Source organism: Monodon monoceros, unplaced genomic scaffold (assembly GCF_005190385.1).
Source record: "Monodon monoceros isolate NGI ecotype Baffin Bay Population unplaced genomic scaffold, NGI_Narwhal_1 Super_Scaffold_4, whole genome shotgun sequence".
Lineage (NCBI taxonomy): Eukaryota > Metazoa > Chordata > Mammalia > Artiodactyla > Monodontidae > Monodon > Monodon monoceros.
Window position 1 is genome coordinate 56866808 of NW_021703781.1, and position 17343 is coordinate 56884150.

The 17343-nt window shown below is 41.5% G+C and overlaps 1 protein-coding gene across 2 annotated transcripts in view; it reads left to right on the forward strand.

Moving 5' to 3' along the window:
- The window catches only part of CNNM2 (cyclin and CBS domain divalent metal cation transport mediator 2), a 143823-nt gene that overhangs the window by 104881 nt on the left and 21599 nt on the right, over nt 1–17343 (forward strand). For both annotated transcript variants that reach the window (XM_029245518.1, XM_029245520.1), the window contains exons 2-4: nt 9881–10024; nt 12734–12871; nt 14926–15095. In XM_029245518.1, the coding sequence (XP_029101351.1) occupies nt 9881–10024; nt 12734–12871; nt 14926–15095 (452 nt within the window). The remainder of the gene's footprint in view (nt 1–9880; nt 10025–12733; nt 12872–14925; nt 15096–17343) is intronic.

Genomic DNA, 17343 nt, shown 5'->3' on the forward strand with positions numbered 1-17343 from the left:
CAGAAATCTGTGAGAAGATAGCTGCTTTTGTGTACTATAGCTTGTTATTCAGGGTTTCTTTTTCTTTTGATTTTGCACCTGTTGAACTGAGAGGGTGATGGATAGGGTAAGGACCTATCTACTGTTAAGAGTAATGTGGGTATAGAGACCCAGGCACTCCCCGGGCCCAGGTGTAGCTGAGGCGGGGCTGTGTTAGGGCTGTGTGTGCAGGAGTCGGGCTCCTGTGATCGCTGATCACTTCCCCTGAGGAGAGGCTCCTTCTTACCTCTTCTGTGGGGATGAGGAAAACCATGGAGGTTATGATTGGACAAAATCAAGTCATTTGATTGGCCGGGACAATGAGAGCGTAAGAGGAGTATGATGGCCTTTGAACCCCACTCGAAGACGTTTTCTTTTACATTCAGCCGTGGATGGGAAACGAGCACTTTTTGAGCAATAGGATGATATGATTGTGTTGCGGTTTAGTAAGTATTACCTTTGTGTACGTAGGAGTGTTAGGTTATTATGCTAGGCTTGGTGGGGCAGGCGGATGAAGAGTAAGACAAAGATGAATAACACAGAGGTCCCTGTGGTCAAGGAGTTTATGATCTAAGCAGGGAAACAACTAACCTGGTGGTAAATGAGGTTCGAGTACACGGGCAGCGTTGTCAGCTGAGGAGGGGCCACAAGAACCAAATGGTTACTTCCGTTTCAGAGATTTGACGGCTGCCGTCCTGCCTCATCCCTGCCCAGGTTTCTCGTCTAGCTCAATGTCTCTGGCCTTCATTTCCTCCTCATGTGCCACTGCGTATACATCTTATGAGATCTTGGTAGCTCTCGCCTCAGTTTGCCTCTTACAAAATGCAAGACCCAGACCTGAACACACTATTCCACATATGGCTAAATGTAGTAGGAGCATTGCTTCCCCTTTTCTGAGGTTGTATTGCCACTGAGTCATCATGAGATAATATGCTGCTGGACCGCCAGGTCATCTATTTTATGGGGACCTGCTATTAACACAGAAGGGGTTGCCGACAGGTCCTACCTGGGAGGCCACAGGCAGGCCTATATTCCCCTCGGAACCTGCTTACGTCTGCTTATCCGACTTAGCTGCTTCTCCTATCGTGCCCTGGCACCTTCCTGCCCCTGCCTCCCATACCCCTGAAGTCCCCTCTAGTCCCTCCTGGGTGGTAGTTCTGTAACTACTCCTTGAACTATGCATTTTCTTTCTTTTTTTTTTTTTTTGATGTGGACCAATTTTTTTAAAAGTCTTCATTGAATTTGTTACAATTTGGCTTCTGTTTTATGTTTTGGTTTTTTGGCCGAAAGGCATGTGGGATCTTAGCTCCCTGACCAGGGATCAAACCCACACCCCCTGCATTGGAAGCGTGGAGTCTTAACCGCTGGACCACCAGGGAGGTCCCTGAACCGTGCATTTTATACACATTATTGCATGTAGGTATCCATCCATTCATTCACTCTTCATTAAAAAGGGGAAAAAAAAAAGGTGGGGAGAAATGGAGAGAAGAGGCAAAGGTGATTTAGAGTTTTAAGCCTGGGTGATTGGAGATCTAATGGCGTCATTTCCAGAAGTGGGTATTCAAAAGAGGTGTTATTTGGGGGAGGACAAACCAGACTCTGTCTAAAGACACAGGCCTTTTTCTCTCTGGTGAAGGCTCCCTGGCAGAAGCAGGCCAGTGTGTGCCCCTGTTAGAAGTAGGAAGGGCTGTTCTGGAAATCACAGTGGATGGCACTGAGATGATAATCTTTGGATTCTTCATCTATGACCTTTCTTATCTTGAGCATCTTTTGTCACCAAAATCATTTTTCACAACCTTTTGACCACATATACTTTTGACTCTTTTCTGCTGCTTGAAGTGGTTTTTAAAAAGTTTGGCTTCCAAAACACTGTTCTCTCTATTCTCTGCTCACTCCACCGGCCCCTCCTTCTCAATCTCCTTTTTGGCTGTATCTCCACTTCCTGCCCTATGAGACATTGGCCTGCCCCAGGCTCAGTGCTGGGATCTTTTCTCTGCCCACACACTCTCTCTCGGTCATCTCCTCCAGTGTCTGGCTTCACTAGCCTCTCTTCTCGGGGGGTTCTCGCTCTTCATCTGTAACCCACATGTCTCGCTCGCTCTCTCTTTCTCGAGTTCTGACGTAGGTATGTAACTGCCTGTTTGACATTTCCACTAGGATGTCTAGTAGGCATCTTGAACTTAACCTGTCTAAAACTGAATTGATTTTTTCCTTCCAGACGTGTACCTTCCACAGTCCTTCTTGGCAACTCTATCCTTTCCACGGCTCAGGCCCCAAAACCTTAGAGTCAGCCTTGGCTTGTCTCCTTCTCTCCCGCCTACATTCAGTCCATCAACAAAACCTGTTGGCTCCTTCTAAAATATATACCTGGAATTTAAGTACTTCTCATCCCCTCCACTGTTAACATCTGGTTCCGGTCACTATCTCCTCTCACTGGGATTGCTGAAATAACTTTCCTCCCTCCCTCCCTCCCTCCCTCCCTCCCTCCCGTATAATTGCTTTACAATGGTGTGTTAGTTTCTGCTTTATAACAAAGTGAATCAGTTATAATTCAAAAAGAGTCATGTACCAAAATGTTCATTGCAGCTCTATTTACAATAGCCAGGACATGGAAGCAACCTAAGTGCCCATGATCGGATGAATGGATAAAGAAGATGTGGCACATATATACAATGGAATATTACTCAGCCATAAAAAGAAACGAAATTGAGCTATTTGTAATGAGGTGGATAGACCTAGAGTCTGTCATACAGAGTGAAGTCAGAAAGAGAGAGACAAATACCGTATGCTAACACATATATATGGAATTTAAGAAAAAAAAAAAAGTCATGAAATAACTTCTTGATTGGGTTTCCTTTTTCCCGGCTCTGCCTTTCCCTCTGCATCTTTCTCCCACCAGCTGCCAAGCCTTTTCTCACTACGGCAGCCAGTGATCCTTTCAAAACAATACAGATCAAGTCACTCTTCAGCTCAGAACCCTCCAGGGACTTCCCATCTCCGAGTAAAAGCTAAAGTCTTTGTGATGGTGACATGATCTGCCCACTGCCCACCACCCCTGCTGCCCGCCCCCACCCCCATCTTTGATTCTTCCTCTCCTGCTCACTCTGTTGCAGCCACACCGGCGTCCTTGCTTTTCCTCAAGCACGCCAGGCCTCCCCTCTTCAGTGCTCCATTGTTCCCTCCACTTGAAACATCTTCCCCAGCCCCTTACTTACTTCATTTGGCTGTTTAATGACCTTCAGCGTTGCTCAAATGTCTCCTTTCCCTTGGCCAGCCTAAATTAAATAATTCGGCCCCTGCTTTTTTGTTCTCCACAGCACATTTTATACAATCTGACATGCTTTCATACTATCTCTTTCCCTTAGTGTCTGTCTCCCCTGCTAGAATGTTCCTTGAAAGCCAGAGCTTTGTTTTGTTCCCTGAGGTATGAGCCTGGCACATAGTAGGCATTCAGTAAATGTTTACTGAGTGAATGAATGGATTTGTGTGACTATAGTTCATTGATACATACATAGCGTTGTATTTTCTGGATTATAAATTATGTTCATAAACATTAGCTCATTGATCAGTTTGTTCACTTTTTGTAAGTCAGACTAAATCTAACTCTAATGCTATTTAAAGTGTATTGACTTCCTTGGTGACTAATATGCAAACTGGTTTCCTTGGGAGATCTTAAGTATGGCCATTCAAATCTATCCTCCATCCCGTTTTGTTTTAGTGATGGGGGCCCTGAATTCTGACTTACAGAGCATTTCTTTCTTTTATCACTAGTTCCATAGAACAGCGGTCCCCAACCTTTTTGGCATCAGGAACCGGTTCCGTGGAAGACAGTTTTTCCACGGACGGGGGTGCGGGATGGGGGGATGGTTCAGGCGGTAATGCGAGCGATGGGGAGCGGCAGATGAAGTTTTGTTCGCTCTCCACTCACCTCCTGCCGTGCGGCCCGGTACCTGTCCTCGGCCCAGGGGTTGGGGACCCGTCATAGAACTCACTCTAAGGAACTTTATTAATTCTTTTCTTTTTTTTTTTTTTTTTGCGGTACGCGGGCCTCTCACTGTTGTGGCCTCTCCCGTTGCGGAGCGCAGGCTCAGCGGCCATGGCTCACGGGCCCAGCCGCTCCGCGGCATGTGGGATCTTCCCGGACCGGGACACGAACCCGTGTCCCCTGCATCGGCAGGCGGACTCTCAACCACTGCGCCACCAGGGAAGCCCCTATTAATTCTTACTTATTGAGTTACTATAATTCTTATGTTAGATAAACTAGGAAATGTTTAAAAACAAAGGCATATCAAACGCTTCATTTGCCCTACCCTTCTTTAAGTGAGGGGCCACGACACTGCACAACCTCAGGGGAACCATTAGGCCTTACATTCTGTGCCCCTACAGTGGTGTGGCACGGCAGCCATGGCAGATATAAGACGTTTGGCTTTAGTTTCTCATGGCTGAATCTTCTGTTTGTTTTCCTCCTGCTGTTCGAGTGGCATTTATGACTCTGTCTGCCTTGCGCTTGCATTGTTAGGTCTCTTGGACTACCGCCTGTCACTTGTTATTAGTGCAGCTGTGTCGAGTTGTTCCTAATTCCATTCTACTTCATCTACCCTCTTGGCTTTCTTCCTTAGCTATTTCAGTTACTCTGTCTACTGTTCCATTTCACTTGATTGACATCAAACTTGTACGATAGCCAACGAGTCCATATTTTCATCAGGCAGTTAAGGTACCCTTTGCCAGCCTAATCACTATCTAGTTAATTATTTCTATCAAAATACAAATGGTATCTGTCATTCAGAATTCGAGCCTAGCGTCGTGGTAAGGTTAAAAAATGGGAGTGTGGCAACCTGCTACCATTCTGGGCTGATTCTCCAGAGAGCATAGGCAATATGATTTAGGGAGCAGTGAAAGCAGGCAGAGGCAGAAATTCGATCCCAGTTTTACTGTGTGTAGATGATTTTACTTAGCATACCTCACAATGAAGACATGTTCTTGTAATTTCATCTGTGCAAGTGCCCTGTTTTGAGCACGTAGCAGTTAAAATCTAGGTGATTATTTCATAATAACTTGCTTATGATACTGAATTTGAATAGAAATATATTGATAGAGCCCTGTACTCTGAAAAGAGTCCTGCATAGATTCTCTTAGGTCTGACTTAGTGATCCCTTAGCGGCCTAGGACCAGACTACGTGAAGAGAGGCTGTGGGTATAAAGTTCAGGGCAGTTGGAAATGACATGAATACTGCAGGACCTCTTATAGCTAGCAAAAAAGGGCTGTCTCCAAGCCCTAATGTCTTGCTTTATTCTGTATACAGTTAATCAAGTTTATTTAATCCATGTATGTTTGAAAGTTTTAGTGCTACTTAATGCCTATAATTACATATTGTGCTGGTTGCTGTGTTTTCATTCTTTAGAGGTTAAGAATCCAAAAAAAATTCTAGTTTTTGGTTTATAAATGCCTTTTACTAGTTTCCCCAAAATTGCTTTGCTGCTTTCAATCCTGGCTTAATGCCTCCAGCACTCAGGTTCAAAAGGATGCTATTTGAGCTCAGTTTTTAAAATTTCTGTATTGACAGGTTTACATTTTCTTTTTGATTGCTCCATGGATGAGGCCAAAGACTGAACTCCCTGCAGCGAATGGTTAAGTGGGGGAAGAGGTACCTTGTATCGTTGTCCTCCAAAAGCATGATTAGGGAAGAGGGGTATCATTTTTTTTTTGTACTGCTTAGTGGGAAGAAGGTTCAAAAAACAAGACTTCTCACCAGGAATTCCAAAGCTAAAAATATGTGGCTCTGGGGCAGATGAAGAAGTTTCAACATTGGAGGTGGGGGTGTGAAAGGGAACAAGTGAGCTTGGAAGAAAACTCAATAATTTTCAATCTCAGAAGCCTACCTTACATGAATAATTTCTCCGAGAGTAAGGCTCTTTCCAGTCAGATCTGTTGGTGCTGCTGAGCTGGTATTTCAAGTATGTCCATCTGCATTTAAACGAATTGCTCCAAGACAATCTGATTATGCGGTAGTTACTTTGGTGAGAATAGCGCCTCAGTGGAATGGAAACTTCATTTTGAGTCTAATATTAGACCTTGCTTTGGAAAATTCCTTTTAAATGATCACAAGCTGGGAATAGCAAAAGAATTTAACTTTCGACAGACAGCATTCACCAAGAATTTTTAACTGCTTATGTTTGGGTCCTTGGGAAAGCAGATGTGAGAAACTGACCGGACCAAATTGACTAGACTAGAATCGACTTGAGCTGATGCAGTGTTTATATCTATTGCTGATAAGTTTCCCTCCTCGTCTCATTTGCTCAAAATATTTTCATTCTTTGAGCGTGAGCATGCTAAGGATGCAAATTGTCAGGAGGCCTAATTGTCTAACGATCTAAACTTCTAGGCCTCCAGACATTGTTGCGTGTAAAGGGGTCTGAGGCAGAGCGGAAAAGGGCGGACAAGCTCTACAGAACCAAAGCCAGTTTCTGAGTAAGTGCTGGGAACTTGATCAGACCTGGCCTTCAGGATATTTTTAGTTTGTCTGGCTGATTGTGTCTGAGCAAACTCACCCAGTTTGAAGTTTTAAGTAAACTTTATTTAAAGGACACCCCCTCACTCCACCCCCACCCCCTGCAAAAACCCAAAAACCTCACCCTGACATTAAAAAAAATAATATACGTGTTAACTGATCATGAAATTTCCAGATATCATGTCTCCTTGGCTTAACCTAAGGATAAGTTTCAGATGCCTTGCGTGCCTTGGGTTGGGAAAACCAATATTGGTGTTTGAGATAAATTTAATATTTTAAAAGATCTTTCTGAAATTGAAATGCATCTTTTAACCACAGTGTACATTTAGTGTAGTAGGGGTTTTTTTTCTCTTACTAAGCTGGCAATAAGTTGATGGTGCCTTAGAATTGAGGAGGAATATTAATAAATTAATAGGAGCTACCATTTATTGATCACCCAGTGGATCCCAGGCACTGTCTTTGCTAGGTACCAACATTATCTCTGACACTCACGGTAATCCTGTGTGGCAGTGACTATCATGAATGAGCCTGGGTTTAGAGGAGACTGAGGCTCAGAAAAGTTAGGTAGCTTGCTCACGATCACACTGCTGGTGATGGCTAAAGTGGCAGTGCTGGAGTTCACGTCCAGGACTGGTCAGCTTCACAGCATGTGTTCTTCCTTGTAGGTTATATCTTTTTGATGTTTACTATATTTGAAATTAAACCTGAGAAATTTTCAACATTTACTTATTCGTTTTTGAGGGACAGTCATAAATCCATTACATGTTAACATAAACAACATTTTTATTAAAAATAACTTTTTTCCAAAACATAGTGTCATTACTTACCTTTATGTGTATCTCTTTATTATCTAGCTAAATGGAGGGCAGCTGGATTCTCTTCTGCATTCAGTGTGTGCTGTATACTGTTTTAATTGAAGTATGTGAAGAAAATCTGGCCTCACACAAATATGTATTTGGAAAAGGGAGGGGTATTTTAATAGGCTTTTTGAATAATTGTGTATGTTCTTCCTTGATAATATACCAAAACTCCCCAAGTGATAGTTTCTTAAAGGTTAGTTGCAATATAGAATCTGAAACTATGCCAGTGGACTTTTGGTGCACTGTTACATTAAAATCTTTTGGTCTGGAATCTTCCTTACAGAAGAATTCTGAATAATGTATGTAGCTACCCTCTGACTCCAGGAAGTAGAGCTTAATTCCTACCACTCACACCTCCCTGGGGGTGGGCTAGACCTAGTGACTTGCTTCCAAAAAGTAGAATGAGGGAAAGGGAAAAATTAGTAACTTTGTAGTGGAGAAGAAACCTAGGAAACTCTACCTTAACCAAGTGGTGAAGGTGAACATCTCCTGTGATGTCATGTGGCTGCCGTGTAAGCCCTGATGTGATGTAACTAGAAAACTCAAAATCCCAGTCTAATCGTGAGAAAGACATATCCAGATAAGAGGTCATTCTGCAGAGTACCTGACCAGTGCTACTTGATGGTCAAGCTCATGAAAAACGAGGGGGGACTGGGAATCTGTCACAGAACAGAGGAACCTGGGAAGACATGACAGCTAAATGCAGTATGGTACTCTGGATTGGATACTTGAACAGAAAGAGAGCATTAATGGAAAAACTGGTGAAATCCAAATAAAATCTGGAATTTACTGAATATTACCATATCAATGTCAGTTTCTAGTTTTGATGACTATATCATGGTAAAGTAAGATGTTATCAGTGGGGGAGAAATTGAGTAAAGGGTATACAGGGACTCTACTGTCTTTGCAACTTTTCTGTAAATCTAAAATTACTGCAAAATAAAAAGTTTTTAAAAATCCACTGTTATGTATTGCATTCTGAATAAATCACTTACCCATGCGTGATTTGGTAACACCATGGCCATGGTCATTTGGAAAATACTTGTTCACACAGTTATGCAGATCTTTGAAATGTTGACACATTTTATTGTTCAGTGCTTTCAAAATCTCATTTGTTAATAGCACCACCTGTCTCATCAGAAAAGTCTTTACTGAGAAGCTCTCAAGCTCATGGCGGTGGATACAAGTTTCCCAAAATTCTAATTTTCCCTTGAAAGCTCAGATGTTATCTTTGGTAGCAGACACTGCTGTTGTTTTCCTTAATGTAACAGGCTCATCTTGTTGACTTTCAAGAAAATGTCTGCCAAATATCCAAGTCTAAATAATCATAGTTTGTTTGGTAGTCATTCTTTCAAATAAAAAAGATGTTCAGTGGAAAAAAGTGGCTGATCCAACTTGCAACTCAAACAATTTGCGTTGAGTCATTTTCCTTAAAACAATTTGAGTCCTTTTCCTCAGAACAACTATCGTACTTGAGAAAGCAACAGAAGTGTTTTACCGTACTTCGCAATTTGTCACATACAATATTGAAAGACAGGTCCCGGGAATCAAGATTTAATGAAGCTTATAACTTTCACTGCTTCATCAAGGATATTCTTTTTGTTGTTCTGAAAAGAATTATTTTTAAATTTTTATTGAAATATAGTTGATTTACAATGTTGTGTTTAAGGTGTACAGCAAAGTGATTCAGTTACATATATATGTATATATATATACACACATATATATATATTTATATACTTTTAAAAATTCTCTTCCATTATAGGTTGTTACAAGATATTGAGTATAGTTCCCTGTGCTATACAGTAGGTCCTTGTTGGCTATCTATTTTATATATGGTAGTGTGTATATTTTAATCCCAAACTCCTAATTTAAGGGATATTCTTAAGAGGAACTAATTTTTTCCCCTCTCTCTCTGTGTGTGTGTGTGTGTGTGTGTGTGTGTGTGTGTGTGTGGAGGAGAAGACAGTGACCACTAGCATGGTGACCACCACTACCGCTGCCTTGATTTGTGCTCAGGCACTTTACACCATTGGTGCAAATACACCATTGGTGCAAAACAGTGGAAAATTCCAGGAACATTTTAGTGTTCTAAATGAAAATAGTTTGACCTTTCTGACTCTCCTAAAAGGGTCTTGGGCACCCCTAGGGGTCCACAGACCACACTTTGAGAGCTCTCCTAAAGTAGCAGTTGCTAAAAGGTCACAAAGGAAGAGCTGACATAACCGAAGACCAAATCCATCAGGAAGCAAGTGGTAACATGGTGGTACCATGTGCGTAGACGATGATGCTCTTCTGGATTAACTGGTCTTACTTTTTATGGCCCATGAAGCTTTTCCATTTGTTTGTGGTATTTCCAAACCATTTTTAAATGCTGAAAGATAGACTTTGATAATCTTGTATCTGTGTTCGCTGCTATTTTTACCATCATCATTTATAAGACTTCATTCAGGAAATTCTGAAAATTACCTCTTTGTTTTCTTTTCTTTAAAGGTAAATCTCACCTGGCTATTGTGCAGCGAGTAAACAATGAGGGAGAGGGGGATCCCTTTTATGAAGTTCTGGGAATTGTCACATTAGAGGATGTGATTGAAGAAATCATCAAATCTGAGATTCTAGATGAAACAGATTTATACAGTGAGTACCATCGCCTGAGTGTAATTTTCCAAAACCTTTGCTTTTATTTGTCATGTTGTTTGTGAGTCATCTGACATCTCTCCAGCTGTTGTCTGCCTGTTTCTCATTATGCACTGTGTGTGTAGGCTGGGTACCACCTACCAGTATATTCCAGTCGCTTCATCAGAGAGGAAGAAGAGGCAGGTCCTGTAGTGTCAACTGGCCATGTTTTTTTTGAAAAGCCAACTGCTTCTAACTATTGATCTGGGCATTGCTTGCCCTGAACAGAAAACTCCATTCCTGGTTTTCACATTTATTTTACATCTGGAGGGAGACTTGTTCTTTACTAAATTTTCATTTTACACAGTTAGGCAAATTGTTTTCAGATAAATTTCTGTCTGTACCTATGGTCATAATTCAAATACTTAAAAAGTGAGGGGGGATTGTTAAATCAATGGATAGCAACTGTTGAAATGTCTCTATTCCAGGACCCATGGGCCAGGGTAGAGGTGAGGTTTGCAGGCATAGTTTTGCTGGGGCAGTGGTGGTGCAGCAGCGTATATATATAGAGAAAGCAGGACGGGTTAGGGTACACAGTAAAAAATGTGTTTTTCTTGTTCTGTGCTTCTCTGCCTTTTGAGAGGTGGTCTTGGATCGGGTCAGGGGAAGGGAAGTATCCACACCTGTTTGCCCAGGAGTCGGCTTGATTCTGGGCTGAGTGTTGGACATGAATCTTGTCTCATTAAAGTCCACAACTGTTGGACTGTGGAGCTTAAACCCTCTTCCTCAGCCTTACTCTTAGCAAAGTAGGACTCTTTCAAGAGTTTCTTAATGCCAGAGGTGGCCCAAGGCCTGAGATGTTCGGGGCTCTCAAAGGTGGTATAGAGAAAGAGGATCTGGGCTCTTTTTGTCCTGTTTGGCTTTTAAAGCGTGACTTGGAGGGGGAAATGGACTGTTCAAATGGCCTGGAGCACCCAGGACAAAGCCAGCCTTGCTCAAAGCGGAATGATTTGTTTTCAGTCCCGTTAGAAGGGAATGTCCCTCATTTAAAAATTTAAAAAGTCTTCCATGCACCCTTAAAAAAATACATTTTATGTTTAGCTCTTGACCTCCTTCTGAAAATGTATCTTATTTTTTCCTCACATCTGTATAGTGTTCTTTACAAAAAACACCAGTTCCTATGTGTTTTATCCTTTTGACTCTTGGAGAATAATCAGAGATTTCATAATAGAGAATATTGTTAGTATTGCGTTTACATTCTTTTCATCCTTCCTCATAGTGACTGTTTAATACCAAGTGTGTCTCTGCATATTTACGTGTTTCCCCAGGGGTAATCCTCATTGTAAGAAAGATAATCTAGACATTTATGAGCTTTTATGTTTACACTTTAGTTCACTTCTTTTAAACCTTGATGAGACTGATTTCATACATGGCTTCCTGAGATGAGATGCTGAACTTGTGGTTCAGGTATATTCTTGATTCAGATCAGGGATGATGACTACCTTTGTCATTAGAAAATTATTTAGGATGCTTGCATTGATTTATGCTGCCTGATTCTAAAGAGAATTTGAGACAGGAAAATTACAGGTTGTGTTCACCGTCTCCCCAGGACAAGCCTAGTTAGTAATCACTCTGTTTTGCCCTCGGCATGAAATGGTAATGTAAAGACTCATGATTCTTGGGGGAAAAAAAGGAAGCAATTAGGATCTTGTCTCTAACCTAGTTTTTTCTTGATCATTACTTTGTCCAGAAAAATACTTGAAGAAAGGTTTTGCATGAGACACCTTCTAGATCAAGGATTGGCAAACTACAGCCCTCAAGAGCATGCCACCTGTTTTTATATGACCCAGAAGCTAAAATTTTTTTTTTACATTTTTCAGTTGAAAAAAATCAGAATAATAATTTTATTTTGTGACATGCAAAAATGATAAGTTAAAATTTCATATCCGTAATAAAGTTTTACTGTAACACAGCCCTGCTAATTCATTTACATATGGCTGCTTTTTGCTACACAGCAGGGTTGAGTAGTTGCAACAGAGCATACATGGCCTGCGAGCCTGAAGTATTTGCAGTCTAGCCCTTTACAGAGGAAGTGTGCTGACCTCTATTCTGAAGCACTTCCTTTGTATTTGGTTGACCTTGAGGATCTCATGGTCTGGGGTAGAAATGCAGCTAACAGTTATTATTATTAAAATACTGTTCCATGAAAGTGTTCTTGTTTGTTTCTTGAGAAGTGTGTGTGTGTGTGTGTGTGTGTGTGTGTTCTCTTTCAGCAGAGGCTGGGAGCCTCTTAAAGGCAGGGACGTGCTTCCCTGTGTCTTCTGTAATGATTGTTCTTCACTGTGGTGTGGCGACCTCAGTAGCAGGAGCGTGTGTGCACTCCGGGCTACAGGCTCTGTTGCTATGTGGTTGTATAGGCTCCACGAGGGGAGGATTCTTGTCCCCAGCTGCCCAATAATGTACTTAAAAGGGCTCTGAAGATCCTCACGAAGTGTGTCGATAGTTGCTCCTCATCAGGTTGCCTGTGATTTCTTACTCTGGATTGTGTCACAGTCATGACTGTGCTGCACTGATTTAATGAGGATTCTCTCTCCCTTCCCCTTTCCATGTGGTGCTTGTATGTAGCGTGCCCACCATCTGGAGAGAGAGCCTAGCCTTTTCCATATATTATGTCATTTTCATTCGAAAAGAGCCCCAGTCTAACGGAATGTATTTCCATTTCTCCCTCAGCTGATAACAGAACGAAAAAGAAAGTGGCCCATCGAGAAAGAAAGCAAGATTTTTCTGCCTTTAAGCAGACAGACAGCGAGATGAAGGTTAAAATATCACCACAGCTTCTCCTGGCCATGCACCGTTTCCTAGCAACAGGCAAGTGCAGCTTATCACAGTTTGAAATCTCTGCCAACCCTGGAGCGAGTTTCTCACCCACCGCTGACTGGGGTGGGCTGGGGGTGGAGACTGGGAAATGGGGTGATAAGTAATGCCACTTTTGTGTTTTGTTTTTTGTTTTTTTGTTTTGTTTGTTTTGTTTTGTTTTTTTCTTTTTAAATTCTCTCCTCTCCTATGTTCAGTGTCGGCATGAACCCTCTGAGACATTTACCAGGGGTGGACCAGTAACTTAAAATTGGTCTGAAAGGTAAGGATGAATGTTAGTGCCACACTGCATGTGAACAGTAGGCCAGGTCATCCGCTTCAGCTAAGTCCAGGGGAGAGCCAGCTGGCGGAGCAGGCGGACAGTGCAAACCAGACACTACCTCGTTGTGTGTCGGACAGTTGAGTAGTTCTCTCTTCAGCTTGCCTCAGAAGAACAGTTGGACATCGGTGGTGACACAGGTGCTATGATTTGCAAAGAAGAACAATAAATTTTCAAAATAAAATCTTTACCCTTTATGGTTTTAATGAAATCAGAAATTCTAAGAACTCTGACATGGATTTCTTGATGGCCTCTTCAAATCAGATTGTTAACTTGGGCCCATTCCAGGAGGCAAGTGTTCACATTATTAAAACCACCAACCCAGCCAGCACTGACTGCTCCAGAGAGGTCAAGGTCGAACGGACTTGAGAGACCGACTGACCCTGCTCACATCCCCAGATGGCTCTCTAGGCGAAGGGTGAGCTCTGTTGGCCAGGGGAAGTGTGAGAAAATCAGAGTACCCAGTGGCCTGTAGAAGACGTCTGTGTCCAAGATGGGCAGCCAGTGCCTTTCAACTGAATGCAGTACACTTAAGATATTTTGAAAAGAATGCTAACGGCAGCCGTGTGATGGAATGTTATGTACTCTTTAAGATCATGTTTTCAGATACCTGGACATGCTCACCATATAATATTTATGACATGGGAAAATACTCATAATTTAATGTAAGGTGAGAAGAAACAGTATAAAACCGTGTGTACACAAGATTATCCTTGTGTTCTTGTGTGTACACACACACGTACACGGCACACATGCCTAGGTGAGGTATTAGAAAGAAATGCTCACCAATTGCTCAGAATGGTTACGAGTGGTTGGTTTATAGGTGATTTTATTTTCTTCTTTATTTTTTTCTGTGTTTTCCAAAATTTCCACAACGTACTGTCTAATTTTGTTATTACAAAAAAGTCACAGAAGCTAGTGCCGAATTTATATCGCACATATAAAATTTAAAAAATTTTAAAACATAAACAATGTCTTTAACTTGCTTATTATTTTCTATTTCTGATAATATTGTTCATCATTTAAGAACCACAATTTAAAACTAAATGTTGTCCTACTCTGCCTCTGAGGCACCATAAAGTCCACTTTCAGGACAGCACCCTCAAGTCAGTAATTTTGGGTTTTGTTATTTTAATAAAATCAATATCTTTGTAAACTCAGATCAACATTACTTTTTTTTTTTTTAACTAGCAAGTTGGAGTGCATGTTGATGTGTGCACGTGCCTTGCTTTTATTCTGAATCTCTGCCTTCCTTTGTTCCCAGACTTTCTCAGGGTAGTTGAATGGGAGAATGAGATGTGGAGCACTGCCTCTGTGCACCTGGTACTAACCCACACCTAGATGCTTCCTGACCTTTGCTTCTTCCTTTGGCTGTTGTTGGACAGTCAGTCTTTTGTGGCCTGTTGCAGGGCGTCCTGGCAGTCATGGAGCCTGCTTCTGGTTGCTTTTCCTTTGTGTCAGTCAGAAAATGAGGGTATTTTTATGAGAACTGAAACCAATGACAGGTTGAAAATGAAAAGTTTTAAAGCAACAAACGTGAGAATTCAGCATTTTCTAATTTCTCCCAGGTAATCTGCCCCCAGCGGATCACCAAACGGAAGGAAGTCTCGTTAATCCATACTGTTACCGCTTCAATTCCAAGTATTCTTTTCTCTAAACACCTTAATCACTAGTATCATTTTTTTCCATCCATTTGAAGTGTAATATCAAGTTGTGTTTATATCTATAGAAGTAGAAGCATTTAGCCCATCCCAGATGTCAGAGAAGATCCTTCTAAGGCTGCTAAAGCACCCCAATGTCATCCAGGAGCTGAAGTATGATGAGAAGAACAAGAAAGCCCCAGAATACTACCTCTACCAGCGAAACAAACCCGTAGACTACTTCGTTCTCATTTTGCAGGTCAGAAGAATTAATCAACAGTTGTTTGATCTTATTGAGTACCCACCCTTCCAGTTTGGAGGAGACTTGGTATAGGTGAATGGGTGTCAAGGATATAACATACTTAATAACTTCTGGGGTGGCCTTACAGTGGGAGAATTTCATCTCCCTGTTTTCGTATCTGCAAACAATTTCAATATAAAGCAATGTTAGTAATTTAATTTCCAATACAGACGGGCACTTAGTGATTGCTGAGGCACTGAGGCATTCATTTGAAGAAGGGTGAATTTAGGTGTTTGTATTTTTTTTTTTTTGAAGAGTTTGGGGAATTACCTGTGCATGTCTAAATCTTGGCTGGGCATTTGAAGTTTAAGTGTTGTGAGTTCCTTGAGTCTTCTTTTTATCATCTTTTATTTCTTCCGCCCTTCGTTACGACTTGGTCTTGCACAACTTCCTAGAGATGCCTTATGATCGCTTCCCTTAACGCCATGAAAATAATCCATTTATTATTGTTTTTATTCCTGATTACTGCCAGCTTCTGTTTTAATGAGAACTGATGGGATAATCACAGCCTCTCATGGCAATGGTAACTTACCTCCTTCTCACTGTAACATAATCCACTATATAAGGTGAGGAGGTCCATCCATTTGAACCCTCCTAAGGGCCCTAGAGGGGCTTTTGTGCTTGGATTGACAGGAGGCCCTTATTATCTCACAGTTTCGCTTGGTAGAGCGCAGTTCTTGGCCTGGAGACCAAGATGAATAGTACAATGAATAGCATGCTAGTTTTATTGATTTCTTGTGTCTCTTTATTGAAGAATTACTTTTACAGGAATTCTGAGTGTATTTCAATATAAGAATACTAGCCCCTTAAGCATTCTCCTGTTTCTTGGTTACTTCCTAGGTAAGAATTGAAGGGATCTTTATAAGAGTATAATTAGCACTTGGTAGACCCATCTACAATTTACGTTGAGTCCAGCAAGTCCCAATTATCTAAATGAATCAAGATGTTTCTTTTTATCTGAAAATAACTCTTATCAGATGTCTAGATGTTAGAAACTCTGGGAAGTGTTGTGTTCATGCCCCGTGTTTGGACTGTATAGTGAATTCTGGAAGCAGAAGTGAGGAACTGTAGAAAAGTCTATGGATTAACCAGGTATATGCTGCTTTCATATAGTGTTTCTTGGAAACTTCTGTTTGCAGGTTTTCTAAGTCAGTACCTTGATTATTCTACTAACCTTAGTCTCATTCAATCCTGAATTGTTTTTCTTTTTCTCAGGGGATAGACAAGCTTGAAACTCTGAGGGGGTTGGGAATTTATTTGATTTACTACAGTGAAGGAGTAAGGCATTCATGTTTCTCATAAAATCTAGATGTGAATATTCCTTAAACCTAGAGAAACTGAATGACATTTAAGACAGTTTATTTAGAACTTTGAGGATTGACATTGTGAATTTCAGTAATATTAGAAACTCTGTGGCTTTCAATCGTCGATTTTGATATAGTTAGCGTTTATGAATTCTGATTCAGTAATGCTCTATTGGTATGTAAAAAAGCCATTTCCTGGCTGGTGGATCTAAAAATAGATTTTATGGAAGAGGGACTTCATAATTCTTGTCCCTTTATAAGTAAATCTTTAAAGATATTTTTGATAAGGTTTTTATGTCCATGTACCTATATTTGAATACCTATGTCAGGTTAAATATTTTTACACATGTGACAAGTTCTTGGAACTGACGATGTCATGGGAGTTTTTTTTAATTTTTATTTTACTTATTTATTTTTGGCTGTGTTGGGTCTCAGTTACTGCGTGCGGGCTTTCTCTAGTTGCAGCGAGCGGGGACTACTCTTCGATGTGGTGTGCGAGCTTCTCATTGCGGTGGCTTCTCTTGTTGCGGAGCATGGGCTCTAGGCGCGCGGGCTCGGTGGTTGTGGCTCACGGGCTCTAGAGCGCAGGCTCAGTAGTTGTGGCACACGGGCTTAGTTGCTCCGCGGCATGTGGGGTCTTCCCGGACCAGGGCTCGAACCCGTGTCCCCTGCATTGGCAGGCGGATTCTTAACCACTGCGCCACCAGGGAAACCCCATCGTGGGAGTTTCATAAAGATTTCAAGGGTTTATGGAGGTATTCAAACTGTAGAGTTTGGTGAAAATCATGTTCTTGAAGGCCAGGCAGTTACCTGAGGTACCCAAGAGTATGACAATGAAATATCACAATACCCTGTCAGTCTAGCATAGCCATCACCATTTACAGAGTATATTCCACCCTAAA